This window comes from Phocoena sinus, chromosome 9, assembly GCF_008692025.1.
Source record: "Phocoena sinus isolate mPhoSin1 chromosome 9, mPhoSin1.pri, whole genome shotgun sequence".
Taxonomy (NCBI): Eukaryota; Metazoa; Chordata; class Mammalia; order Artiodactyla; family Phocoenidae; genus Phocoena; species Phocoena sinus.
Genome location: NC_045771.1, coordinates 6,945,934 through 6,973,912, shown reverse-complemented (window position 1 = coordinate 6,973,912; position 27,979 = coordinate 6,945,934). Strand labels below are relative to the sequence as shown.

The 27,979-nt window shown below is 54.4% G+C and overlaps 1 protein-coding gene across 1 annotated transcript; it reads left to right on the top strand.

Annotated features, from left to right (window-relative positions):
- ZNF282 (zinc finger protein 282) lies at nucleotides 1–24,508 on the top strand. Its single transcript, XM_032642789.1, has 8 exons — nucleotides 1–278; nucleotides 3,439–3,858; nucleotides 10,842–10,968; nucleotides 11,420–11,539; nucleotides 13,314–13,433; nucleotides 15,186–15,299; nucleotides 16,384–16,497; nucleotides 22,121–24,508. Exons 1-8 carry the CDS (start codon nucleotides 114–116, stop codon nucleotides 22,894–22,896), a joined length of 1,956 nt encoding a protein of 651 aa, XP_032498680.1. The 5' UTR covers nucleotides 1–113; the 3' UTR covers nucleotides 22,897–24,508.
- The last annotated feature ends 3,471 nt before the right edge of the window (nucleotides 24,509–27,979 follow it).

Sequence of the window (27,979 nt, the reverse complement as noted above, 5' to 3'; positions counted from 1 at the left end):
TGTTTGCTCCTACGGGCTGTAGATGGAGCTGTCCGGCCCCGGCGAGGGGGAAGGCGCCTGGAAAACGTTCTTCTTCTCCCTGGCCGGCCCGAGCGGGGAACAGCGCTCCCAGGATGCAGTTTGTGTCAACACGGCCGCAGCCTCAGCAGCTGGGCATCCAGGGCCTGGGGCTGGACAGCGGGAGCTGGAGCTGGGCGCAAGCTCTGCCCCCGGAGGAGGTCTGCCACCAAGAGCCGGCGCTGCGCGGGGAAATGGCCGAGGGAATGCCGCCCATGCAGGTGGGTGCACCCCCGCCGGCGCCATGGCCGCCCGCCTGCCGTGGGGGCGGGGCGGGGCGCAGGGCAGTGGGCGCCGGGCGGCTGGGGGCCCGGGCCGCGCGGGGCGGGGACGGAGGCCGGGTGGGCCGGGGCGCCGGGGGCTCGCGCGACAGGCCCGGCCCGGCGCCCTCGCAGGCCCCGCCCGCGCCCCGGAGCGGAGGGCGCCCGAAGCCGCGTGCCGGCAGGGCCCAGAGCCGGCGCCCGGGGAGGCCCCGCGAGGCGGGGGGCCCGGAACGCGCGGTCCCCGGGCCCTGGCGGGGCCGTAACCGCGTCACCCACCCCGGCCCGGGCTTGCCGAGGGGCTTGCCGGCCGCACTCGCGCCGGGCCGGCGACGTGGGCGCGCAGCGTACCTCGTCAGGTCACACTGCGGCCACTCTGACGAAAAGATGTTTTAAACGTTGTATGGCCATCTTTCACCGAGCATAAGGAGCGATTCACCTTTCCCCGGCATCGGCTGTGACGGAGGGAAGGGGCCGCTGAGCGGTGATTCTGCCCTCCATGCAGCGGTGGGCAAACTTGGTTGTACATTAGAAGCACCTGAGCAGCTTAAGACTCCTGACGCCCGAGCCTCGTCCAGACCGGTTAAATCAGCGCCTCTGGGGTTGAGAATAGGCACCAGTCATTTCGTAAAGGTCCATAAGGATCTCAGTTCCGGAGTCAGAGCTCTAGAGCGGTGTGTAAAACACGAGGACGTGATGCTGAGAGAGGCCTGGATAGCTTTGCCCGGAGGAGAGTGTGGGAGCTGACCCTGGGCTGGACCCCGCGGAGCCTGCTCTGTCCCTGGCCTGGTTCTCAGCCAGCCGGGTGCTGACAAGTCCGCCAGGAGTTGCCGTGTCCTGTTTGATCATTTTTCAGCTTTAGGTCTCCAAACCTGTGTTAGGGAAGCGGAATTTGCCGCCCCAAAATATGCCTCTTTGGCATAAGGATTATTTTAAGATGGTTATTTTAGAGGAGCTGCAGGCACAGGAGAAGCTCTGAAAACCAAGTAGGAGTTCCCTCTGTAAAAGAGAAATCTCCGTCGCTCTACCAGGAAGAGGAGCGTGACTCGGTGTCTCTAAGAACTCTCACCAGCGGAGAAGGCAAGGACGTACATCTGCATAAACCCGTACACCCTTGTGTCCTGGTCTTTTCCTGGTCACCTCCTGTGACTGACTCCTCCACCCCCCAACATCATCTTCTGTCTTTAGCTGAAGATGGTATTTAAGGTAGTGGCCTGGGCCATTCTGGCGAGTAACTCAGTTTTCTGGGTCTCTCCCAGGTATACAGGAGGTATACTTGTGTTTTGTTTGTTTGTTTGATTTTATTTAGTTATTTTGGCTGCGTTCGGTCTTCATTGCTGCGCACGGGCTTTCTCTAGTTGTGGCAAGCGGGGGCTACTCTTCGTTGAGGTGTGCAGCCTTCTCATTGTGGTGGCTTCTCTTGTTGCGGAGCACGGGCTCTAGGGGCAAGGGCTTCAGTAATTGTGGCTCGAGGGCTCTAGAGCTCAGGCTCAGTAGTTGTGGCACACGGGCTTAGTTGCTCCGCTGCATGTGGGATCTTCCTGGACCAGGGCTCGAACCCGTGTCCCCTGCATTGGCGGGCGGATTCTTATCCACTGCGCCGCCACCGGGGAAGCCCCGGAATACATGTTTTTAAACTTCGTTTTTCTCATGTTAATCTGTCTTATGTCAATTCGCCTATTAGAGCAGCCGAAGAACCTAGAAGGGTAGAAGGAAAATTTTTCTTCCCCAACACCTGCAAAAAGTAAACTGGGCCCAGTGACTCTCTGAACTTGCACCATCAGCCCTTGTCCCCTTCTGTAGGCCAGGCTGGAATGATGCCTGAATGAGCCCCAGTACACGGCTTTGCTGGAAATATTACTGCCTCTTATGGAGCAGGGTCTGGGGCCCAGACCCTGCTGCCCTTTCTCCCATGTCAGGAGTGATTCCCTGGAAGCTGGGTGATGCGCCTCTGTGGCTGTCACAGCTGCTCTGAGTTAGAGAGGGCAGTGAGCATGCCTGTCCCTACCTGCCCAGCGCACCTCTAAGTAATAGGTCTCCACTTCGCCCAGCGTGAGGGCCTCTTCAGCAGCGACGGAGAGAACAGAAAATGACACCTCCTCCTGTCCCATGTGGCAAGGCGATGCCATTTCAGCCCTGCTGTCCAGTAAGCCCTGGGTAGCTGGTATGGTATGGGGCCAGTTCCCAGGTCACCAGTGCACAGTGACCACCCCACTCTCGGTTACAGGGCTCAGCTCCTAACTTGCACCCAGGGGACCTCGCCCTCCAGGGTAAGGACCCAGAACTGGGGGAGTACCAGAGGGCTGGGCCCATCAGGTACCCCTCCCCCCTGGGAAGCAGAGGGGGCTGGGGGGTCCTCTCTTCCTCTTAGAGATGTCCCCTCCTCCTCTCCTCAGTGAATGACATTTTTTGGCAAACCCACTTTTATTTTGGAAAATACGAATACGTCCCTACGTAAGGAGACAGAGCTGCTCGTCTGCTCTCTTGATTGGGCTCCCGGTGTCTCCCTTGGCCACAGCCCTGCTGGGAAGGGTGGCAGCCCAGTTAGCTGAACTGTGTTTTTTGTCACCTGCAGCACCTGGAACTACTCCAGTTGACAGTGCAGCGAGGTGCTGTGGAATGACCGGCCACTCCTCTGTGGCTCTATTTCATCATCTTTAAAGCAGAGATAGATAATCATTCTTGCCCTAACCTGCTTAGAGATCGCTGGGAAGATTAGGGGCAGATGACCGACATGAAAATTTTTACTTTGAAACAGCAAACACTGGGCAGCTCTAGAGTTCATCATTAAGTCTAGCCCATGAAGAAAACAGATGGGCTCGCCAAGGAAAGTGGTTCGTGACATTTTAGCCTGGGGTCCACAGCCTTGACCTCTCAAGGGTCAAGGTGGGGTTGTAAACTAGTGGCCAGCTTGACTCCTGCAGGTGGGAAGTGGGAAGATTGGGTGGGTGGCTGCCCGAGCTCTTGCTGGCACGTTAAGGAACACCATAGCCTGAGTGGCAGGGGCTTGGCAGGAGAGCGAGACTCTGCGGCGTTTGATGAGTTGTCCCCTGCTCTCAGGCCACCCTGCCTCCTCACACAGGGTCTCATCCCCACTGTCACTTTCTCCCTCCTCGCACAGGCTCAGGAATGGGACATGGACGCCCGGCGACCAATGCCTTTTCAGTTCCCACCCTTCCCAGATAGGGCACCCGTCTTCCCCGACCGCATGATGAGAGAGCCCCAGCTGCCCACGGCAGAGATCTCTCTCTGGACCGTGGTGGCCGCCATCCAGGCCGTGGAGAGGAAGGTGGATGCCCAGGCCAGCCAGCTGCTAAACCTGGAGGGCCGGACGGGGACGGCCGAGAAGAAGCTGGCCGACTGCGAGAAGACGGCCGTGGAGTTCGGGAACCACATGGAGGGCAAGTGGGCGGTGCTGGGGACCCTGCTGCAGGAGTACGGGCTGCTGCAGAGGCGGCTGGAGAACATGGAGAACCTGCTGAGGAACAGGAACTTCTGGGTCCTGCGGCTGCCCCCGGGCAGCAAGGGCGAGGTCCCCAAGGTAAGTGGCGGTCCCCAGGGGCAGGGATGGCGGAGAGGACCAGCCCACGTGGACAGCACTCTTTTTGTCAGGCCTTCTCACAGGCGTCTCTGGCTCCCTGTTGCCTGACTAAAGTGTCTTCTTCCCAAAGCCTGCCTCCACTCTAACCACTTCGTCTGGAATGTTCCACCGCCGCGAGGCTGGCCTCCAGCCATTCCCCACGGAGCCCGCAGGTGTCCCTCCCCAGGCGTCTGGGCGTCCGCAGATTCCGACAGCGCCTCGCCTCATGCTTGGGTTTTCCCCTTGGCACCTGCAAATGACCCTTTGTCATTGGTTGTCTTTGTGTCTGCTCCTCTGAATGGTTGGGGACTGACCCAGACCACGCCAACCAGGGTCACTTGAGTCATGGCCACCGCCCTCCGGTGGGCCCTCCTCACAGTTCAGAATTCACGCTCCGTTTCCTGTTCCGTTTTCTCTCCTGCTGTCCCCGGCTCATCAAGCCTGCGGGCTCGGTCAGCACGCCCCTGAGAAGATGGGGTCACCCTCCGGAGACTCCACGTGCAGCTGCGTGTCCTCTGCCTTCCTGTTACCGTGGGCTCGCATCCCACCCCTTCACTTGCTCCAGGAAGTCACACAGCATCTGCCCTTTGTCCCCTGCATTGTCACCTCCTCCCTCTCCACTAGCTCATCCCCGCCTGCAGCGTCGCCCGTCTCTGTAATAAAAGAAACTCCCTCCAGCGGTGCCTCATTTCTCTGCTCCTCTTTAGAGCGGTCTTTACTTGCTGTCTCCAATTCTTTCTTCATTGTCTCTCTCTCCCTTTTTTAACCTTTTTTATTATAGAAAATTCAAACCTAGACAAAAGTAGATCGAATTGTGTGATGAACCCTCATGAATCCATCGTCCAGCCTCTGCAGTTATCAGCTCTTGGACAATCTTGTTTCATCTAACTCCCTACCCACATCCCCCTCCCATTTTATTCTGAAGCACATCTCAGACAGCAGGCGTTTTAATTGTAAATATTTCAGTAGGTAGCTCTAAAAGGTAAGGACTCTTTTTTTAACGTAATACTCTCAAGATTATCACTACCATAACAAAGATCTCAACCTACTCCAATATCCAGTCAGTGTTCAGATTTTCAGTTCTTCCAAAAATGTTATATATATTTTTTCTGTTAGTTTGCCTGAATCAGAACTCAAAGAAGTCCACACGCTGTGATTCCTGTGTCTCTTGAGCCTTTTCAATCTGTAAGTTCCTCCTTCATCTCTCTCATTTTTCCCTGTAGTTTATCTGTGGAAGAAACTAGGCCATCTGTCCTGTGGAATTTCTCACTCTCTGGATTCTGCTGTTGCATCCTCTGTGGTCTACATTTAACGTGTTCCTCTGTTCTCAGTATTCCACTAAATTGGTGACTGGATGATTCTCCCGGGAACCCACGTGGTTGAGGCTTTTGCTGCCACTTCTCCATCCTAGTGATCTTGCCAAGGCTCTGATGACATCCATGGTATTAAAGCCAATGGTAGTTAAAGCCGTGGTATTAAAGCCTCAGTGTTCATCTCCCTGCCCTGTCAGCAGCATTTCATGCAGGAGACCCCTCCCTCCTTGAAACACCTGTCCGCGTGCCTTCCAGGCTCCCCGCACCCCCTTGGTCCTTTTCCTGCATCACTACCTGCTTCTTCTCAGTCTTCTTCGCTGCTTTCCCCTCCTTTTCCTGACTTCTAGTGTTTGGCGTGGTCCAGGGCTCCGTCCTGACCTTCTGCTCAGTCTCTACACTCCCTCCCTCGTGATTTCATCCAGGCTCGGCGTTTTAGATGCTGTCAGCTCTCAAAGGCACTCTTTCCCTCCCGCTCTGTCTCTGTCTCCTGCCCAGACTTCCTCCTTGAATGCAGAGTCACGTTGCTACCTGTTAATTCAGCATCTCCATCAGGATGTCAGTAAGTATCTTAGATTTAACTCGACCAAACTGAACCCCCGATTTCTGCCCGAACCCTGTTCTACTCAAAGTCGTCCTCCTCTCCGTCGAAGACAAGAGCATCCTTCCAGCTGCTCAAGCCACAGCCCTTAGGGTCATCCTTCTCTCCTTTCTTTCTCGCACCCAACTTCCACTATATTGGTAAATACCATCTGATTTTTCTTCAGAACATAGGCACAGCCCAGCCACTCCTCCCCGCCTCCACGGCTCCCGCCTTCGTCTGTTGAAGCCGCCATCGCCTCCCATCTGATTATTGCCATGGCCTCCGCCCTGGTCCTCTTGTCTCCATCCTGGGCCCCGACCCCATACAGTCTCTTCTCAGCAGAGCAGCCAGAGTGATCCTTTAAAAATATCCATCAGTCATGACTTCCCTGGCAGTGCAGTCCAGTGGTTAAGACTCCGCACTTCCACTTCAGGGGCCATGGGTTTAATCCCCGGTCGGGGAGCTAAAACCCCACATGCTACACAGCGAGGCTAAAAAATAAATATTCGTTGCTTTCTTCCCTGCCCCCGTACCCCCAATGAGGAGGAAGAAAAATACAAATCAGTCATATTACACCTCTGCTTAAAACCCCCCAAATGGCTCCCCAACTTATTGAGCATAAAAGCCCCCATTTCGTCACTGGCCCCTTCCCTCTGGCCCACCCATCCGATCTCCTTTCCCCCTCACCCCCTCTTGCCCACTTGTTGCTCCCCACGGTCCCATGGCAAGGACTTTCCTCCACTGAAGGGCCCCCGCCCCGTCGCCCCCATCAGGGGTTCTGCTCAGCCGTCACTGGACCGCTGTCCCTTCCTGGCCACCCAATCCCGGCGCACTCTTTCCTCGGTCCCTGCTCTCATTTCCTCCAAAGCACTTATACCATCAGGCATCTTAAATACTTACTTTTTTTTTTTGTCTCTTGGTTGGTTTCCCTCTTCTTGGTTCACTGCAGTGTCTCCGTGCCTACAGCAGTACCCGGCTTATAGCGAAACATGTTTGCCGAATGACCCTCCAGCTGGAGGGCTCACGCTTCCACGTAAGGCACTGGGCCTTCTTGGTCTTTGTATCTGGTAGCCGACCCAGTGGCTTCGCCGGAGGAGGTGCTGGACGGTGATCCATTGAGGCCACACAGAGCTGAGTTCTAACAGTGGCTGCGGTTCCTCCCTAAGCCACCCCCACCACCGCAGCCCCCAGCGGCTCGTTTTTGTAGAGTTTGGCTTATATAACATTGCTGTGCGGCATAGGTGGCACCTCCTCCCATGCTGCCCTTTGCCCTCGTCTGCGCCCTGCTTTAACTCGGTGCTGTGTCCCGGCCCTGTTCCGCGTTCTGTGTGTTGGGCCGGGCGTTGGGGGTCTTGAGCTGACACATACCCTCACGGAACAATGGAATGGTTGTGGGGTCCGGAATTAGAAGGCTTGGGTTTGAATCTTGGCTTTGCCACGTGCCATTTTCCTACTGCAGGTCAGCTGTGTTTTGTGTTGTCTCCGAGCCTCGATTCCTCTTTGGAAAGAAGTGAAGTGTAAATAGGTAATTTAGTGAGTAAATTCCCAGGTGGTCTCTCTGGGCTTCAGTGTTCTCCTCTGTAACGCGAAGATGATAATACGCCTACTCCGTGGAGTTGTGAGGGTTAACTGATTTCGTTGACGGGACAACACTATGTAGCTCGTTGTAGTAGTTCTCTATCGCCGTGTAACAAATGACCCCAACCCTTAGCAGCCTAAAAAAAATTATTATTTATCATGTTACAGTTTTCGTGGGTTCAGAATTCAGGAGCCGCTCAGCTGAGTGGTTCTGGCTCAGAGTCTCATGAAGTTACAGTCAAGCTGATGACCGGGGCTGCAGTCATCTGAAGGCTTGACTGAGGCTGGAGGATCGGCTTCCAGTATGCTCACGCGCCCGTTTTGGCAGGAAGCCTGAGCTAGTTCCTCACCACTTGGACCTGCCCCGCAAGGCTGCTTGAGCATTCTCGCACCATGGCAGCTGGCTTCCCCTAGAGTGAGTGATCCAGAAAGAGAGACCAGGATGGAAGCTACAATGTCTTTTGTGACCCTGCCTTAGCAATTGTACACCGTCACCTCTTTATTTATTTGTTAGGAGCAAGCCTCTCAATCCTGCACTCAAGAGGAGGAAAATTCGGCTTTATTTTTTGAAGGGATTGTCAAAGAATTTGCAGACATATTTTAAAACCTCCATAACCATACGGCACCATGAGAATGTTAATTGATGTTGCTGGCAATAGTTTCAGTTCATTGTAGACTCTTGGCCTTGCTAGATGCATTCTCTTTGTCAGATTCAGATTTCAGGCTGCTGTCTCTCAGCTTCTCTGTGCCTCGTGGGTTCTATTAAATTGGTTAATCGTTCATGGATAATTCATGGATATTCTTTCCTGTCTGGCTAGGCTGTAGGTTCCCTGCAATCTTGGCCCATGTCTCAGAGTTCTGCTGCATCCTAGCAGAGTGAGGTTTTTGCAGAGTGATGTCTATTTCCAGTTGTGGGACCATGATTCTGGAATTTTGACTGGCGAAGCGGGGACAGAGGAGTTGGTGTGTTGGAAAAGATAACAAACTTGGTTTTGGATACATTTAGTTTGAGGTACTTAAAAGATGAATAGGGACTTCCCTGGCGGTCCAGTGGTTAAGACTTCACCTTCCATTGCAGGGGGTGCAGGTTCGATCCCTGGTCAGGGAGTTAAGATCCCACATGCCTCGTGGCCAAGAAAACAAAACATAAAACAGAAGCAATATTGTAACATATTTAATGAAGACTTTAAAAAAATGGTCCATATCAAAAAAAAATCTTTAAAAAAAAGATAAATAAATGAAGCCACTCAGAAGGCTATTGAAATGTGAACTTTGAAGGGAGGAAGGAAAGCTGAAGGGTGTCATCTGCAAAGAAGTAACCACTGAACCTGTGAAAAGAATGAAGCTGCCAAGGGGAAAGTGAGGAAACAGGGCAGGGTGAGGGCAGAACCATGGTCCCGGGGCGAGGAAGAGGGAGTAGTACAGAAGACGTGAACCGGGTGGGCAGGAGGCAGCGTGGTCATGGAAACCAAGCAGGAGGAAATTCCAGGAAGGTGGTCTGACCTTTCAGAGAGGTCTGAAGGGGTGAAAGCTAACAGCAGGAGGCTGATGACCTCTCAGGATGTGGTTTCAGAGAATAGGGGATGCTCATAGACAGATTTCGGGGGTTAAGGAGGCCTGGATGGGGAAGAAAGCACAGAACGTGTGTCTCGGGATGTGTCAAGTGAAGGGGAAGAGTAGACTTATTTGTGGTGAGGGAGTTGAGTGGGGCTCCTCTCGGGTCGGGGGTCCTGAAGGGGGAGACGGAGAGACGGAAAATGCCAAAGGGAAAAGGTGGTTTGGGTTGAGTTTCACAGGCAGGAGGAGGAGAAATGAAGGGCGCACGTGGGGGGCAGGGGTGCTGGCTTGGCAAGAAGGAGGGCAGAGGTGGGAGTTTGTCAACAGCGACCTGCCATCGAGGGGCGACCGGAGGAGATGGCGGAAGGCCCGGGGAGCGCTGGGGAGAGGTAAGAGTGCGAAAGAAGCCCCCCGGGAACACAGGGAGATGCCAGCAAGATCGCCAGGAGGCTTCCGAAGCAGCCCGGAGCCAAGAGGCCTGAGTGTGTGGTGGTTGTCACCTGCAGAACTTTGTGGCTTTTATCTAGAGCAGAGAATTAAAATGAAGAAAGTGGTCTGTATCCGTTTTCCCAGGTTGCGGATTTGCCGGAGTCTGGTGGAAGGTCCAGGGAATTAGGAGTTCTAGTTCCGTTTCTAGAGATGGGAGTGAGCTCTCAGTCAGTGGGTGACATACAGGTCTGCACGTGGCCCCTGCCCAGTCACCCTTAGGGTGGTGAGCACCTGATGCCAGGGCTGGCATTTATCATTTGTGTACGAGCACTGCCCACTTACCAGGCGGTGCACCAGCAGGCCTGACACCGAGAGTGCTGCTGTTTGCATTCACACAAAGGTGCCATGTGCCAGGTACAAAGACCGATGGACTAGGGTCAGGGCCTTGGGGAGAACTGAGGGCTTGGATTTCAGAGTGAGAGGGGAAGGCTGGTCCAGCAGGGATGGGAAAGCGGTAGGAGGTAAGGCTATGTGGTCGGAGAAGTGAAGCTCAGATATTGAAGTCTTGGAAGTGAAACCATCTTGAACAGTTCTGTCCGAGATGCGGCCATGACGGTGAGTGACTGAAATGAGTACAGACAAGAATCCTTGTCGAACTGAAATAGCAGCTTTATGGAGCAGATTAGATGACCTTGAACACCAGGTGACTGACACTGGATGCTGGATGACTCAGGCCACAGTGGGACCTTCCTAGTGTTGGCAACAGCTCTTCAACACATTCAGCAAATAGTTATTGACTCCAAACTACATGCTTTTAGCTGCTTGGGATGTGGCAGTGCACGAAACAGATCAAGATTCCGGAGCCTTAGCACGGGCAAGTTTTAGTGACAAAAACGCGAGTGTGTACCTAGGGGTGACCTGACCGAAGTACAGGTTCTATAACAGGGTTTTATTGGACTTGGCTCGCTGATACGCACTCCAGGAACCTACTGCATCTCTGTCACCCTGAATGCCAAAAGCTTTACCTTCAGGTACCCAGTTTACCTAAAAGTGAAATTACAAAGGATGTGGTTAAATGCTTAATTTTTATTTATTTATTTTTTTGCGGTACGCGGGCCTCTCACTGCCGTGGCCTCTCCCGTTGCGGAGCACAGGCTCCGGACGCGCAGGCTCAGCGGCCATGGCTCACGGGCCCAGCGGCTCCACGGCACGTGGGATCTTCCCGGACCGGGGCACGAACCCGTGTCCCCTGCATCGGCAGGCGGACTCCCAACTACTGCGCCACCAGGGAAGCCCTAAATGCTTAATTTTTAAAAGGTAGTGGTTACTGGAGTCACAGGCTGATCAGGAACAGAGTGGACTGACTCCACTGAAACGGGCCGGGCAGGACGGGGGCCGTGGGTGCAGCGGGCCCAGTGCCCCTGATGGGGAGTTGGTGGGGGGAGGAGCGAGCAGGGGGTTCCAGACTAAAACTCTTGTTGGCCCAGGTTCCGGTGACTTTTGTAGACATTGCTGTTTACTTCTCTGAGGACGAGTGGAAGAACCTGGATGAATGGCAGAAGGAGCTTTACAACAACCTGGTTAAGGAGAACTACAAAACCCTGATGTCCCTGGGTAAGGGCGCCTTCCCTCCCCTGTGGCGAGCACCTTGGGAGTGGGGAGTGAGATGCTTCTCGACCCATGGTGCACCACCCCCGGGCAAGGTGTTTCGTGTTTATACGTCACGGAAACTCAAGAAACGATTTGCTTGCCTGCTAGGAAGTTAGAAGCACTGCAGGGCTGAACACTGTGGTCCCACCATTTTGGAATCACAGCCAAACGGCATCACTGCGCCTTGGATAAGCCACAGTCGCTCTGCTGCTGGCTTTCAGGGACCAGCAACTGGAGAATCTATTGACTTGTTTTCATAGTTCCTCGTGAGAGATTACCTGACGTACTCACATGACGGCCACCACCTAGAGGACTGCTGGGCTGGGGTGGGGGAGGGGAGAGCTCCACATCGCCCTTGATCGGGGCCCATTGATCAGCTTCACTCAGCCCTTCCTTCCCTTCCACCTCATTCCAGACTCGGAAGGTCCAGTGTCCAAGCCAGATGCTCCACCCCAGGCCGAGCCCCGGGAAGAGCCTTGCGTGTGGGAGCAGCGTGACCCCGAAGAGAGAGAAATCCTGATGGATCCAGACACAGGTGATGGCAGCCGAAGACAGCCCTAGGTCCAGGGCAGGGTGGGAGAGAAGCACCGCCACCCCTGCATGAATTCCAGGCGGGCTTCTCCTGAGTTGTTCGTGGGGCCAGTTCTGCTGCCCTTGAAATTTGGCGGTCACCTACAGGAAGAGTTTCAGGGCCAGAAAAGCGCACCACAGATGTTTGTCTTTTGGGTCAGAACAGTGTAGCTCGAGATGCCCAGGTAAGCTGGAGAGAAGAGGAAGCAGCGGGGGGGGGGGGGGGGGGGGGGGGGCGGCACCTTGCAGCCTCCCAGGCCTGATGGGTGCCCTAGACCTGAGTGCAGCTCCAGCCTAGGGAGGTGGGCAGAGGAGGCTCTGCGTGGCGCACGTGGGGTGCGTGGCCGACTGCTTCGGGCCTGGCTGTCTCCTTCCGCGTCCTCACCCCGTTCTCACAGACGCCCCATCACAGGCAGACTTACCCTCCAAAGCTTTCTCCTCATTCAAGGGAGATCTTACGTTCTGAGGATGCAGTTCCCCGAGAACGTCACACCTGGTGATGGGAGGTGCGAGGCTTCTCGGGACCTCAGCTCTCCTGAGCACTGTTGGGCCAGGTGAAATCTGGTCCTTGAACTGTATTCTCTGCCTTCTCCCAGGAGCCTTCACCCGTTGGGGCCCTCTGCCCTTCCTCCCTTTTCAGTGGAGGGTGTATTCACCGAACCTTCCCTAGAAGGTGGCTCAAGGCGGCCCCCTCCCCCCATTCTGCTCTCTTTATTGAGATATAATTCGCATGCTGTAAATTCACTCTTGACGTGTATCATTCAGTCCACCAAGTTGTGCAGCCATCATCACTATCTAATTCCAGAACATTTTCATCATAGGGAAGCCCACACCCATGAGCAGTCACTCCTGTTCCCTGGTTGCTATGGATTTACCTCTTCTGGACGTTCCGTCTAAATGGCTCCTTCCCTGTCTTAGGTGCCACAGTGTTTGAGGTCAGCAGCTGTGGTAACCTTTCACAGTAAAGCAATGTAACCTCAGCTGTTTCACTGAGTTATCATCCATCCCTGTGCCAATAGAACAGGGACCACTGTGCCTTTTTATGGATGGACCGAGCAGACTGAGAGCCAGAGAGGGCAAGTGACTCATCCTCTGGGCCGGGGGCAGAGGTGAAACCAGGATCCGTGTCTTCCACTTCCTCATGTAGTCTCTTTCCTGCTGTCTCCTGCGGGGGCTAGTGTTATACATCACACCATAGACCCTCATAAGAGGAACATGCCCCTGTGGTCACGTCACGGGGTCTGCATGGAAGATATGTTATTGTCTTTTATGCAAAAGGATGCTGTGCATTATCCATTCCAGGAATGGGACGGGGTTGCTTCCCTTTGCCCAGTCTAACTTCGTGTGTGTGTGTGTGTGTGTGTGTGTGTGTCTGTCTGTCTGTCTGGCCCACTCTTCCTGACTGGGGTGCCGAACAAGGACGAATGTCTCCCACATGGAGGGAGACCTAGGGCCTGTCCTGATTAGCACCCACCCAGCGTGGGCTGTTTCTGGAACCCTCTCCCAGCCTTACCACACCTCATTTTGTGGCTCGGCCTACCCCCTTGTCCTGAATGTCGATCGCCTCTCTGCTCCCAGGACCTTCTGCTCCTGGGGGTTCCCCATAGTTGCCCAGAGAAACCCAAGACCCCTGTGCTCTTCCCTGGCCAGTGCTGTCAGCCATGCTCCCGACCCCGAGAATGTCCAGCTGACGATCATTCATGAAAACGGCACCAAACAATGTGATTCTCTGTCCCCAGGAGCAGAGCCCCTGGTGCCTGCACAGGACACGTCCTCTCAGGTGAAGCGGGAGGAGGCCCTGTGTGCCCGGGGTCAGCGGGGCCTGGAGGAAAGAGCCATCCCCACAGAGTCCATTACCGGTGAGTGAGCTGACTGGCCGCCCAAGCCGAGTGGCAGAGGAAAGGTCCAACGTGGTCTGCAGGCGCCCAGCGTTGTCTGACGTGTGTGCCAGGCCAGAGGCCTGAGCTGAAAACGGAAGATTGTGGGTCCAGGATGGATGGAGAGACAGGGTTTCCCACGAGTCGCAGACCCGGCACACGACATGGACGAGTTGCCAGCACGTCTGGGCTTAGCCGTTCTGTTTTCTCTTCTTTGTAATATCAGTTTTTAACTGTTCCTTTCTTCCCTTGGAAAGCAGTATCTGCAGAAGTACTGAGTGTGAGGTGTTTTACAGGTCCCGTGGGTGGGGGAATCTGTGGGTCCGTGAGACCTTCTCCCGACTGGTGGGAAGAGCTTTCGTTGTTTTAACCAAGCACTTACGGCTGCTGCCTCTGTGTCAGGCCCCGCACGGCCACAGTCCTGTCAGGGGGTCTGGATAGCTCCTCTTCGACGGCATTCCGGCTGGACTTTGTACGTGAGATCTCTGTTAGAGAAGATATGTATTTATTAGTCAGAGTTCTCCAAACAGTCAACAGGGTGAGTGTGTGCGTGCATGTGTGTGTGCGCATGTGTGTAGAGATACTGATTGAGTGATTGAATTTAAGGAGCTGGCTTCTGCCAACTGGAGCACCGGGGCAATCTGCCGGCAGGATTCCCTTTTCCTCGGGATGTCAGTCTCTTGCCATTAAGGCCGTCAGGTGGTGGGACGGGGCCCACCCACGTTATGGAAGGCAGTCCACCTTGCTCAAAGTCTTGTTGAACTCCTCAAAACAAAAAAAAAACAACACAGAAACATCGAGAAGAATGTTTGGCCCAGTATCTGGGTACTGTGGTCTAGGCAAGTTGACACATAAAATTAACCGTCACAAGATATATTAACACACTGTAGCTCTTTACTTATCCACAGGTTAGAGCTCCACAAACCTCATCCCCCTTAGGCAAAGCCTCACACTCATAGGTAAGTGATAGCAGCCCCCAAGCAGAGGAAAGCCGCTTCCCAATTCATCCAGCCAGTTCCTCAGAGAGCATCACAGTGCTTCAGAGGGATCTTTTAAGAGATAAGAAGGCAATAAAGGGTAAATGAGGTTTAATAGACTCTGCAGAGGAAAGAGGCTGTAGGATACATCTTAGAAAAATTCCATTAAGATGGTTAAGATAAAAGGCTTCCTGGGGCTTCCCCGGTGGCGCAGTGGTTGAGAGTCTTCCTGCTGACGCAGGGGACACGGGTTCGTGCCCCTGTCCGGGAGGATCCTACATGCCGCGGAGCAGCTGGGCCCGTGAGCCATGGCCGCTGGGCCTGCGCGTCTGGAGCCTGTGCTCCACAATGGGAGAGGCCACAGCAGTGAGAGGCCCGCGTGCCGCAAAAGAAAAAAAAAAAAAAGCCTTCCTGGAAGGTGTCATTTTCCTGGACGGTCCCTGCAGGAGGAAGACCTCCTTCCACGGTGTTGCTCAGGCCTCAGGCGTGAACCTTGGTTGAAGGCGTTAAGTTCCTGAAGGACAGGAAAGCTCTCTTGATGACATCACTGTTATGTCACCCCCCTGTAGTATCCACTTATTTGTGGCAAAAGCTCCAGCAACTGAGGCCAAGCTGACCTGAAGCTTTAATTAACTAGAATAATTACTGCTGATGTTTAGGGAAAAGAACTCATTGCATGACAGGAGAGACTTAAAGCACCACCTTGCGGGCGTTTCCGTGTCCCCTGACACCTTTGCTGCTCTGTTCCCACAAGCAGACTCACCAGCTTCTGCCCAAGACCTCCTGTCCCGGATCAAACAGGAAGACCCTCCATGCGTGTGGGCTCAGCAGGAGTTGGCGGAGAGGGACATTCCAACGGACCCCAACTCAGGTGAGCGCCCCTTCGGGGCACGTGGAGATGACTTCTGTAACCGCCAGAAAATCTATCGGATCGAGTCACTTTGGTCAAAGGCCAGTGAAAGACTCGGGATAAACTACAGTGTGTTCCTCAGGTGGTGACTTTGTACACATTTGGGCATATAACTGTTAGAAAAGTGGGGAGGATTTCTCTAAAGGAATCATCACACTGATAATTCGTGCTGTCAGTGAACTGATACTAACATGACTTCACTGATTTCTGAAATATAATTAAAAAGCCTTTTAAAAGTGGTATATATTTCTGTGACAGAAAGAAAGAAAGTAATTTTACTTTTCCTGGAGTCTTCCTTGAGTGAATAGTAGTTAGATGTCTCCCAGTGAAACTTCTGGGGAAAGTCCAGGCATAAAGGGAAGCATAAAAGAACAATAGGGAAGCTCTGCCCGCCCAGGCCCCACGTGCGTGTGCACTGTGTGTGCACGTGTGCGCGTGTGTTCACATATGCTTGCAGAGCTGGAGGAGGCCAGTGTCATCTTGTTTGCTGGTTGTGACCCCAAAGTCTCATGCAACCCCGCACACCAGGAAAAGAAGCAGCTGTAAAATCTTAGGATTCCGTGTCGTTTGTCAACTCTACAGCTTCACAAGCGGGGAGGTTGAAGGGGTCCAGGGCAGAAGAGAAAGCAGTGCCCTCCCGACAGAGAGGCGGCAGTGTCCACTGCAGTTCCTATTAATGACCTTTGTCCACTGCTTCTGCCGTTGCCGATCTGGAAGGCCGGCCTCTCCTCCCTTGGTCCTGTGGGCCGTCAGAGGCCAGGCTCCCCTCCGGCCTGGCCCTGCAGATGGCCCTGGGGCTCCGAGGACAGAGCCAGAAGACCTGGGTTCCGGTCCTGGCTCTGCCTCCACACAGCCTCCTCCCCGGCAGCAGGACCGGTGAGGTCCCATCTGGGGAGGCTGTTGACGGGGTGGGGACAGGGATACCCAAACTGCCACATGCCCTCTGAGCAGAGCAGCAGCCTCTGCACGTGGCGGTGTTCGAACTTCCGGTGGGATGCTCGGTGGAAAGGAACAGGCTCTAAGACTGCCTTCTTTCCCCGAACAGAGTCTCTGATCTCCGCACACGACATCTTGTCATGGATAAAGCAGGAAGAGCAGCCGTACCCATGGGGCCCTCGTGACTCCATGGAAGGAGAGCTCGGATTAGATTCTGGCCCCGGTGAGTGGTGCACCCAGCGGGGCCCCTGGGTGTTTTGTCCACAGGGATGATTGCTCACCCAGCCTAGCCCCTTACAGGGTGATGTTCTGTCATGGCGGCCTTTCGAAGGCCTATATCAAAGCACTGTCCCCTTTCCTTCTGGAGGATGGCAGGTATGTTAGCCTCCTAGGGCTGTCTTGACAAAAATACCCAACTGGGTGGCCTAAAACAGCAGAAACGTATTCTCTCATAGTTCTGGAGTCCTGGAGTCTGAAATCGAAGGGTCGGCACGGCCATGCTCCCTCTGAAAGCTGTAGGGGAGCCCTGCCTTGCCTCTGCCTAGCTTCTGTGTTTGGTGGTGGTCTTTGGTGTTCCTTGGTCTGTGGATGTGTCACCCCAATCTTCTGTCTTCACACGTTCTGTGACTTATAAGGTCACGAGTCACATTGGATCAGGGGCCTGCCCTCCTCCAGTATGACCTCATCTTAACTACACCTGGAAAGGTCACATTCCGAAGTACTTGGGGGGTCCAGATTTTGATGTGATCTTTTGGGGGGATATAATTCACCCCATCACAACAGGGCAAGGCGGGCAGGCTGGGAGCGAGCTGAGGCAGTGGTGTCAGCAGTAGGTGATGGCAGTAGGTGGCTCACACACTAGGAAACACTCGCCAGAGCTCCCAAGGTGGCTGCCCTCCCAGAGCACCTGGGGAGATCCTGAAGCCCACACAGGAAGAGGGGATTTTTTTCTGCCGACAATTATGAGGCCAAATACCTCCCCTGACTTGGGTCTCTTGGGTCTTTCTGGAAGCCCCCTTACTGGCTGAGGGCCCCTGGCATGTGTTGGTGGGTTAGGTAACACGTGGCATCAGGCTCACATTCCTTGCCAGGGCCAGTACCACTGAAACAGCTGGCTGAATGTCCTCTGGGTGATTGGGGTGGTGAAGGGACAGTTAATCATGTGTTCCTTGCTCACATTCCTGACACCCTCTAAGAGCTCAAAATCCATGTCAGAGCTGAGGACATGGATTATTTCTGAATCTGAAGGGACATTTCAAACCCAGGTGAGCGGATCTCACTCTCCGTGAGACAGACTTAGTTCAGTCTGGAAGAGCAGAGTGGGGCCGGAGGAATGGGCAGGGGATGGCAGAGGAACAGTGCACATCCTTGTCTAAAACAGAATTTCAGTTGTCCTCTTTCTAACCTGCTGGTGGGCTGGGATGTGACAGGGACATCCGGGGGACTGCCTGTGAGGGCAGGAAGAAGTGATAGCGGTTGATGCTACCCCATCCTCTGCAGCACTCAGGCCACCATTTCTAGCCCTGGCCCTGAAGGCAGGGGTAGCAGATCATCAAACGTAGTGCCAGGAGACTCCGCCCAAATCACTGTCCCTCGGCGCTGCCTTCCGATTTCTCCAACTTGGCTGAGAGCGTGTGGGCTTCAAGGAGGCTTTTCCTGGGACCTGCGTGGTTGTGAAAACAGCGTGAGAAACTCGTGCAGAAATCGCCAGGCTTTGCAAATTACCAAGATGCTTTCCTTCTCCAGTTCGATGCCGAGCGGCCCATAGAACAGTTTGCCTCGTGCTGTTTTGTCTCTGGGAGGCCTTAGAAAGTTTGCATCTGGGAAGAAAGGCCCAGAGTTGGGAGAGAGGGGTATCTGGAAACGCTTCTCCTGCCCGCCCAGTCACTAGAGCCTCGTATCAGAGCCTCTTGTCTTTCTCCCAAAATGAACCTGCCTTCCGCTCATGAATGTTGGGATGTGAAATTAGTATCTCACCTGTGATTTCTTTGAGGTTTAAAACCCACCTAGTGCTGTGGTTGCCAAGGACCACCAGGTGGACTTTTGGTAAGACATGGCGTCATGTGGTAGTCTTCTGGAGGGGGCTGGGAAGGGGAGAGGGGGCAGGGCTAGAGAGTACAACACAGAAATACATACATGTTCACGCCAACCCCCTTGCCTGGCCCTGCCATAGACAAGAGAGAAAGACCTGGTGTCCTGCTTAACTCAAAGTCAGACGTCAGCCTAACCGGACATTACCTTTTAGTAAAAAGGATTCCTGGCTTTATATATTAATGAGTGGGTATTACTCTCTGCTCTCTGACAGTTAGTGTAAGACAGGAAAAAAGTCTGGTTCACTCAGAAGTAACGTGCATGGGGCTCCACTGAAGCAGGAAGTGTGAATAGGGGTTTGGAGTTCAGTGGCTACTGGGTGCTTCTGGAGAGAGTGGGGAGCCTCAGGCCAGACCACCCTACCTGGACGCCAGCACTCAAAACGCACTCGCAAGTCACAGGATACGATTTGAAAACAGCCTCCTGAAATTCCCACGTACTGCCTTGGGTTAAAACAGTGATTCCAGCCTTTTTTAGTCTCTGTTACTTAACAGGTATTTACCTCGTGCCTGCTCTGTACTACGCAGTACTACTACTACTCTGTACTACGCAGTACTACAGGCACTTGGAATAAGTGGTGAAGAAGGGCCAGGGGCCTTTCCTTTTGTGGGACGGTGATGAGCAGTAATCAGGCAGACAAGATAAACTCGGGGTGGTAAACGCTCTGAGGGTGACGACTCAGGGAAAACAGGGGGCCGGGAGTCGGGGCAGGAAAGGAAGAAGCACCTGAGTGTGTCCAGATCACGAGAAGGAGCTGACCACGGGGCTGCTGGGGAAGGGAAGGCCATAAGGAAGGCCATCTGGGGAAGGAGGTTGGAGCAATAGACAAGGAGGAGTCTGACCACGTATGACCTGTGGGCCAGGTTAGCGTCTGGATTTTATTCTAATATGAAAGGAGACTAACAGAGGGTTTGAAACACAGTGGTGACGTGATCTGGTTTACATTTTTAAAACGTACGTTTGGGAATTGACTGGAGTCAGGTGGGGAGAAAGAGCCAGAAGCAGGGAAACCACATAGGAGCTAATGTAGTGGGTAGAGACCAGGTCAAGAGGTGATGGTTGGAAATATAACTGATAGGTTGTCTGTGGTGGATGAGGAGACAAGAGTGACTCCTAGGTTTTGATCCGGAAACACTGGGCGAATGGTGGTGCTGTTTGCTGAAATGGTGAGTCCTGGCAAAGCAGCAGGTTAGCTGTGTAAGTTAGGTGTTCTCCTCTGGACCTGTTCAACTTGAGATGACATCCAGGTAGCAATGCCAAGTAGACAGATGAACATAGGAGTCTGAAGTGGGAGAGCCTGGGGCTAGATTGATTGGGGAGTTACAGGTTGCAAGGACTTCTGACACCAACCACCTGGAATTAGGCCAGACTTCACAGGTGAGGCACCTCGTTCCCCACGTGACTGCTCTCACCTTACACAGCAGCTGCAAGTTCGAGGGTCCCCAGACCACCCGCACTTCTGACCAGCTGGCTGCAAATTCAGGGGTCTCCATTAACACCTCAGGTGCAGTAATTCCCTAGAACAACTCACAGGACTCAGGAAAGTGCTACACGTACAATTAGTTTTATTAGAGCAAGAGGATGGATTCAAATCAGAACCAGCTGAAAGGGGAGATCCGCAGGACCAGGTCTGGGAGGGTCCTAAGCATGAAGCTTCTGTTGTCTGCTCCCCGCACAGCGATGAGTGACAGTACTGCCTACCAGAGAACCGCACTGGAACCTCTGTGTCCAGAGTTTTTACTGGGATTTCTTTACATACGTACAATTGATTGAATATTCAAACTGCTTTAAAGAATAAAGGCATTTATTCTCTTACGTAACTAAGAGGTAGTCCAGTTTTAGCCTTGGTTGGTTCAAGGATGCAGCTATATTATCAAGAACCCAGGTTCTTTCCAACTGCTTGTTCGCTCATCCTTGGTGTGGATGGAGCAAGTTGGCCACAGCTGTTCCAAGTATCACCTCCAGACCCAGAGGGAAAGGAAAGGCCGTCTTTTTGCCTGCACTGTCTCCAAGGAGTGAGGATGCTTTCCCAGAAGCCTCCCAGCAAACACATCTCATCGGCCAGAACAAGGTCCCGTGCTTGTATCTGAATCAGTTACTGGCCAGTGAGTTCTAGAGTTAAAGTCCTCATGTTAGAGGTGGGAGGAGAAGGTGTGACGTAATCCTCATGGAGAGTGGAAAACTGGGGCATGCTGAGTCATGGGGTAGGATGCCAGGGTTTGAGGTGTGTGATCTTCTCCAGCAGCCTTCAGCTACTTGAGTGCTGTCACTGCATTGGGGTCCCCCAGGCAAGCCCAACAGAGGAGAGAGGGGCAGAGGGACCACAGGAGCTAAGCTGGGTCAGGAAGGGAGAACAGAGGCGGGGGGCGGGGGGGAGCAGGGAGGCAGTTGCCAGAAGTGGTCTGGTGCTCACTCCAAGTTTGTAGAATGATCAGAGTAGGATTAGGATTGTTTGGGGTTGGGTTTCCTGGGAAACAGTCCCTGAGATGGAGGTTTATGTACACGTGGTTTCCTTGGGGGTCCTCTCGGGAGTAACACCCACGAAGGAGGGAGAGTAGCCAGTCGGGTAGAGGGAGGAGCAAGGCCCACAGTGCAGCTGTGACAGAGGCCACAGCCAAACCTGCAGGATTGACGGCATGACATCCTGGATTGAGGCTAGGAGAGTTACAGTGGCCCCTGCCCCTGGCCAGTGTCCTATGGAAATGGCTCTCTGCCTGCTCAGTGTTGGTTGGGATAGAGGGGGGCAGGCTGGGCCCAGTCTGTCTAGGAGTGTCACATAAGGAACACATGTCACGGGGAGGGGGCTCCTGCAGGAAGAAAGGACTGTGAACTGGGGATCGGGGAGGTGGTGGAGGGTGAAGGAAAGAGAAGACTCCTAAATACAGTCAGCAAACGCAGTAGTGCCTTGGAAGTCGGAGTCCTGGGCCTCAGATCGCTGCTCCGATGCCCAGAGCCTGGGCTTTGTGCCCCACTGCCCCCAAGGTCGTGTGGAACCATGAACCCTGGAGACTCAGGGGTGCAGGAAAGGGCACCATCGCAGGAGCGAGACAGGCGCTTCCTGGGGAGGCTGGCTGGGCAGCCACTTCCACAGGAGGATGAGGAGAGCGCCAGTCACGTGTGGTCCGCGGCCAGGTGGGGTCAGGCGCCAGGGTGGGACTCATATCAACCCAGCTGACCCCGCCGCAGTACAAGGCCAAAGGCTGCCTGCTTAGTGGAGACATAACTGCAAATCGCAGGGTGGTTGTGCGCCCGGGCCCCTGCATTCCCCTCCTGTAGGCCTTCAGACGGGCTTTTCACCTGGGATAGGATCTGGCAGACTCTCTCCCTCCAGTCGAGAGATTCTCCGTAGGTAAATTAGCACTGAACATCAGAATACGATTAAGTCTTATTATTTCCAGGCGATTCCGCCTTCTAAGGGGACTTCCGCAGAGCACCGCTCCTCTGCCCACCGGCTCCCGGCATCTGGGGGTGTTTCCTATCCTAACTGCGTGCCACCTGCCTGACCCGCTTCAGGTGCTCTCCAGGAGCTGGTGGCTCTGTGCAGCTCCGAGGGTTGGGGAACCCTCGAGCACAGGGAACTTGATCATTTGCCTTGTTCAATCCCCTCATCCTTTAGAGAAGCTGAGGCCCGGCTAGCCTGTGACTCGCAGGAAGCCGCAGAGGAACTAGTTAAGGCCCGGGGCCCCCTTGCAGGGACGGCGTGAGTCCTGGACCGAGCAGTGTCAGCATGTCGCTTCTTCGTGTCTCCCCGCCAGGTGACAGCCTGCTGATGGTGAAGAACCCGCCCCCGGCCCCGCCGCAGCCCCCGCCCGCCCCGCAGAGCCTGCCCCCGCTGCCGGCGCCCCCCGAGGACGCGGGCGGCCCCCCGAGCCGCGGCGGGGGCGCGCTGCTGGACGCCGGCTTCCCCGCGCTGCCCGGGGAGCGGGGCGCGGGCGGGGCGCAGGCGGGCGGCCAGGCGGGCGGCGGCGGGGCCGCGGGGGGCGGGGGCGGCGGGGGCTGCGGCAGCTGCTGCCCGGGCGGCCTCCGGCGGAGCCTCCTCCTGCACGGCGCGCGCAGCAAGCCCTACTCGTGCCCGGAGTGCGGCAAGAGCTTCGGTGTACGCAAGAGCCTCATCATCCACCACCGCAGCCACACCAAGGAGCGGCCGTACGAGTGCGCCGAGTGCGAGAAGAGCTTCAACTGCCACTCGGGCCTCATCCGCCACCAGATGACGCACCGCGGCGAGCGGCCCTACAAGTGCTCCGAGTGCGAGAAGACCTACAGCCGCAAGGAGCACCTGCAGAACCACCAGCGGCTGCACACGGGCGAGCGGCCCTTCCAGTGCGCGCTGTGCGGCAAGAGCTTCATCCGCAAGCAGAACCTGCTCAAGCACCAGCGCATCCACACCGGCGAGCGGCCCTACACGTGCGGCGAGTGCGGCAAGAGCTTCCGCTACAAGGAGTCGCTCAAGGACCACCTGCGCGTGCACAGCGGCGGCGGACCGGGCCTCGGCGCCCAGCGGCCCCTCCAGGCGCCGCCAGAGCGAGACTAGGGCTGGGCCGGGGGAGGGAGGGGCCGGCGGCAGGAGCAGGGGGCGGGGGCGAGCCTGGGGGCGTCCTGAGGCCCCACCATCCGATCCTGCCCTTGGTTCTCGGGGCGCCTTCCCTCCCTCTACCCGCCACCTGCTGGAAGTCGGGAACAGGAATTGCACTCCAGATGGGGTCCCCTGAGTGTGGGGCAGGGGTCCCCTAGACCTGTCCGGCCTGAATGGACAGCCCAGCTCTTCTCATAGGGTGGACCAAGGGGGCCGGCGCAGGGAAGGTGCCGGAAGGACAGCGGGTAGGTCCCTCTTCCGGCACCCCCCCTCAGACACCTAGCGTGCCCACTGGGCCTCTGGGGTCGCAGATTGTGATCAGGGGAAACCACCAGGGAGTATCGGCACCCTTCTGAGATAAAGAAATAGGTCCTAAAGTTAAGAGACCCTAAAAAAGGAAGCGAAGGTGTCCTGGTGAGAGGAGGGACGTGCTAAGGGATGGATCTCCGTGATGACAACACTGCCTCGCGTTTGAATAGCGCTTTATACTTTTTTAAACACGTTTTCTATCCGTTATCTATTTTCACCCTTAGCCTATCCCTCTGAGGTACGTGGGGTAGGATTTTCCTGACTTGATAGCTGAGGAAAGTGAGACACAGGTGAGATGGTTTGCCCGAGATCACACAGAAGAGAGTGGCAGGGCTGGGACCAGAGCCCTGCCCCCAGCGCAGTGTCCCCACCACACACACTGCCTACCTCTGGCATGTGAGAGACCTCTCTGGCCTGGTCTCTCTCCTCTCTCTTTCCCCTGACCCAACAAAAATAATCAGAAGCAACAGGGGCCAACTCATGGGGTTACTGGGAATGGGGAATAGATTGACTAGAAAATGCCCGGGGTTGTGCTTCCAGAAGGTTCTTCCTGTGTGGGCACTGCTGGGCGGGAGGGAGGGCCCCCGGCCCCCAGCCTGTCCCTCCCACCTCCAATCCCTCTACCTGGTGCAGCAGCATCTTTCCACTGCACAGCAGTGACCTGGCCCTCCAGAGGCAGCTAGCACCCTGGCTCAGACCTCATCCTGATGATTTATTCGTTTCCCAGGGCACAGGGGTGAGGGAGAGGCTCTTGCTGCAAGAGCAGCCATCGAGGAAGTGAGTCTCTTCCCCGGAGGGCCGGGGCCAGTAGGTGCTAGTGTCTGAGAGCCTCAGTCTCTCTCCTGCCGTGAGCCTCCCAACTGGTGCTGTCTGCTAACCGACCATGCTCGTGGACATGGACACAGACCCTCCTCTGCTCCAGACCCTGCAGGCGCCTCGGGAGGCGCCCAGAGGACTCCCCGTGTCAGTACATCTGCTCTGTGGTCCTGATGGGCCACAGCCTCCCTATCTGCGTCTTGCATGGCCAGGCACTGGGGTGGGGTGGCAAGCCCCAGGACCCTTGTTTGTGTCAAGAATGACTTCCGCTCCTGCCATCGATCCCACTTCTCTCCCAGCTGGGGAGCACGTGTGTGAGCGCTCTGCTTCTGCCCTTCCCCTCATCTGTGCCGCTCTGCTTTCCTCAGACCCCTTTTTGCCGTGCAAAGGGAATTCTTGAAATTAAATAAAAGGTGTCCAGATTGCAGACTGCATGTTCACAAGGCCGGAGGGCTCTCCAGCGTGGCTTCGTACAGTAAACCCTCAATGAACTGGAATCCAGCTAACTGGGATTTTTCCCCCCCCCCTTTATTCTGCTTTTTGAAGGAGGCAAATCTTAAGAAAATGAGAAGTTAAATATAGACAAGCTCAATGGAGTTCTGTTGGAGCAGAAGGGGACCCTCTAGTCCATTGTACTGGTTGGGAGGCAGCAGTATTCTGCTTTTCAAAAGCACGTGGAGAAAATCAACATTTTCATAACCTAAATCATGGGACGTAATGCCAACAGGGTTTTTTGTTTGTTTGTTTGTTTGTTGCTTCTTTGGGCTGTTAAGAGTATGAAGGAGGGGGAGAAATCCCTACTGAGACATGGGTTTGAAACATTTGAGCCCATAGCTCGAGTCTGTCCCTTTATTTTACCTTTAAGGAGCTGATTCCCAAAGAGGTTTAGTGACGGATGAGTGAGAGAGCCAAGGCCAAGTTTCTGGTTTCTCGTGTCCTAGTCTGGTGGACCCCACGCACCAAGTGCCCCTCGGTTATGCCACAAGTCAACCCAGCCTCCAGCACCAGCCCCTGGGGGAGTCCTAGAGTGAGCTCTAATGCCCCCCCCCACCCCGGAGCTGAGCAAAGGTGGTGACACTCAGTGTGGACCTCCCCCAGGCAGCGAGGATCCTCAGTGTGGACCCTGCAGTCCACTTACCGAAGCAGGACGGCGGTCCTACTTTGGGGGTGGATTTTTATTTGCCTCCCGATAATGTGTTAATTAAAAGTATTTTAATTAAAAGATTAATGCATGCAGTAAAAATCGGTTTTAAAAATAATGAAGAGTAAAACTCTTTCCTACCAGATTCCTGTTGAGAAGCATCCACTGCTAAGAGCTTATATGTCCTTTAGACCTGGAGGAGTCGGGGCTTAAAGGATGCATGAATGCAGCAGGGGAAGGAGGGAGACGCAAAGTGGGATGAGGATGGAACATGTCGGGGAGGCAGGAACTGGGGCAGTAAGGCCAGAGACTGGCCTGGCTAGAGCCGGGGTGTATAAAGTTGGAGGTGATGTTGATGCAAGGTGAGTCGTGACCGGGCCATGGAGGGCCTTCAGTGCCAAGACTCTTCCACAGACGGGCTGCCAGTTAGCCTGCGATCTGCTGTGCCACAGACACCCTCATCCCCCTCTTAGAACTCCTTAGAAACAGTGCATAGCTTCCTCAGAGAGGAAGTCTTGAGACGGCAGGTTTAAGCTAGATGCCACTGAAAACGAAGAGCCACAGGTGGACAAAGTTATCTCACCATCAAGGATTTGGGCGCTATAACTGGCTCTCTGATCTCCGGTCCCGGAATATTGGGTGATGGCAGAGGGTAAAGGAAAAATGAGTAAACACACCAGGCGCAAGATGAACCAGCCTGTGTCCGTGTTTTACAGTGTTGGCCCATCGGTTTGTTACTGTTAGAAAAACATGTAACAGCATTTTATCATCCTGGGACCCTAATAGTTTGGGGGAGGCCATGGCCGTCATTCCATCCAACACTGACTCGTTAGGGAGCCATCATGGAGGGACATCTCTAAAATGGTTATTCTTGAGAAGAGGGGCCCTGATATAAGAATCTTACATCCCCCTACCTTGTCCAGCGAGGTTCCCGTAGGTCTATAAATCTAGTGAGATGCTGGCAGTGTGTGCTAAAGGCTGAGAACCTCTGCTCAAACCTCCTTAGACATATTTTAAACCCATATCATTCCTCAGCATTCTAATCGCTATGGGCTTACTATGTCCTATCATAAAAGAAGACTCCCATTTAAGAGTACAGGGAGGGACTTCCCTGGTGGCGCAGTGGTTAAGAATCCGCCTGCCAATGCAGGGGACAGGGGGTCGAGCCCTGGTCTGGAAAGATCCCACATGCCGCGGAGCAGCTAAGCCCGTGCGCCACAACTACTGAGCCTCGGCTCTAGAGCCCCCCGAGTCACAACTACTGAGCCTGCGTGCTCCTAGAGCCTGTGCTCCACAACAAGAGAAACCACTGCAATGAGAAGCCCGCGCACCGCAACGAGGAGTAGACCCCGCTCGCCGCAACTAGAGAAAGCCCACGCGCAGCAACAAAGACCGAACACAGCCAAAATAAATAAATTTATTTAAAAAAAATTTTTTTAAATAGTCGGGAGAGCGCCTATATCCAGTCTTAGAAGCGTAAGCCAGCGTTGTTTACCCAGATGTCCCCACACCTTCCGTCCCAATGGGATCGATATCCTTTAATGGTAAAGGGGCTTGAGTCCCCAGCACATAGTGTCAAAACCAGCAGCCCTGCCCCCCATCTCAAGGATCTGGGCGTGAGGAGAGGTTTGTTTTCCTTAGTTACTGCGCGCTTTCTGGATTCCCCAATTCACATATATCTTCCTTCACACTGCCGGTCTTGCCTGTGAGCTCTGCGTTAACCCAGACGGTGGAGCTCTGTGCCCTTCCTTTGCCTTTCCCAGGTAAGACACTTACGCGTAGTAGACTTTTATAGTTTGAAGTTCATAGAGAGGGTCTCATCTCAGCCTAGCGCAGGACCTTGCCAACCTCTGAAGAGTAGCTCCCCTTCCCCTTCTCCGGTCGCTCACTCCCCAGGGAAACCCCCCCAATCCCAATTTACTCTGGAGAGCAATTTAGTTTTATCTTTGCCCACCTTCTGCCTTCCGAGCCCTGCCCTGCCCAGGAGCCTATTTTCCCACGATTAAAATGGCCAATAAAACTCTTGCTAAACAAAACACTTTTCTCTCCCTAAAAGGAACTCTGCACTAGTTTTTTTTCTTTTTTTAAAAAATCCTGTTTCTTGTTTGTTTGTTTGGGGTTTTTTGGCCGTGCTGTGTGGCGTGTGGGATCCTAGTTCGCAGACCAGGGGTCGAACCCACGCCCCCTGCAGTGGAAGCGCCGAGTCTTAACCACTGGACCACCGGGAAATTCCCATCTGCACAAGTCTGGTACATTCAAAATGGGTAAAAGGATGTGCAGTAAAAAATCTCCTTGTCACCCAGACACCCAGTTCCCCTACCTGAGGCTGACTGGCCAACCACGAAGAAAGGGGAAGTTTCTGGAAGGAACCTGGAATCATTCACAGACTCAAAGGAACATTTGAATAACCAATAGTGGACAGAGACAAAAATGTGTCATCTCTGCTCCTTTCTGTGTGTTGGGATCATTCTTTCAAATTAACTTACTCCAAAAAAAACGGGGGACAAGACTATTCCTGACTCACATCTACAGCTTCACCAGACAGAAAATTAACCTGTTCCCTCAGCTCCAGTAGAGAATCCAAGGGAAGAGCTTAAGTCATATGCCCACCACTGGCTCAACTACTGTGGCCAGGAGGCTGGGGTGCTATGATTGGGCTGGCTTGAGTCAGATGCCTGCTTTTCAGTCATTGTGACCAGGCTGGAATTGTCACAGAACAAGATGGCAGCATCCATTTGAATTACACGGCTAGAGCCCAGAAAGAGCCATCCCCAA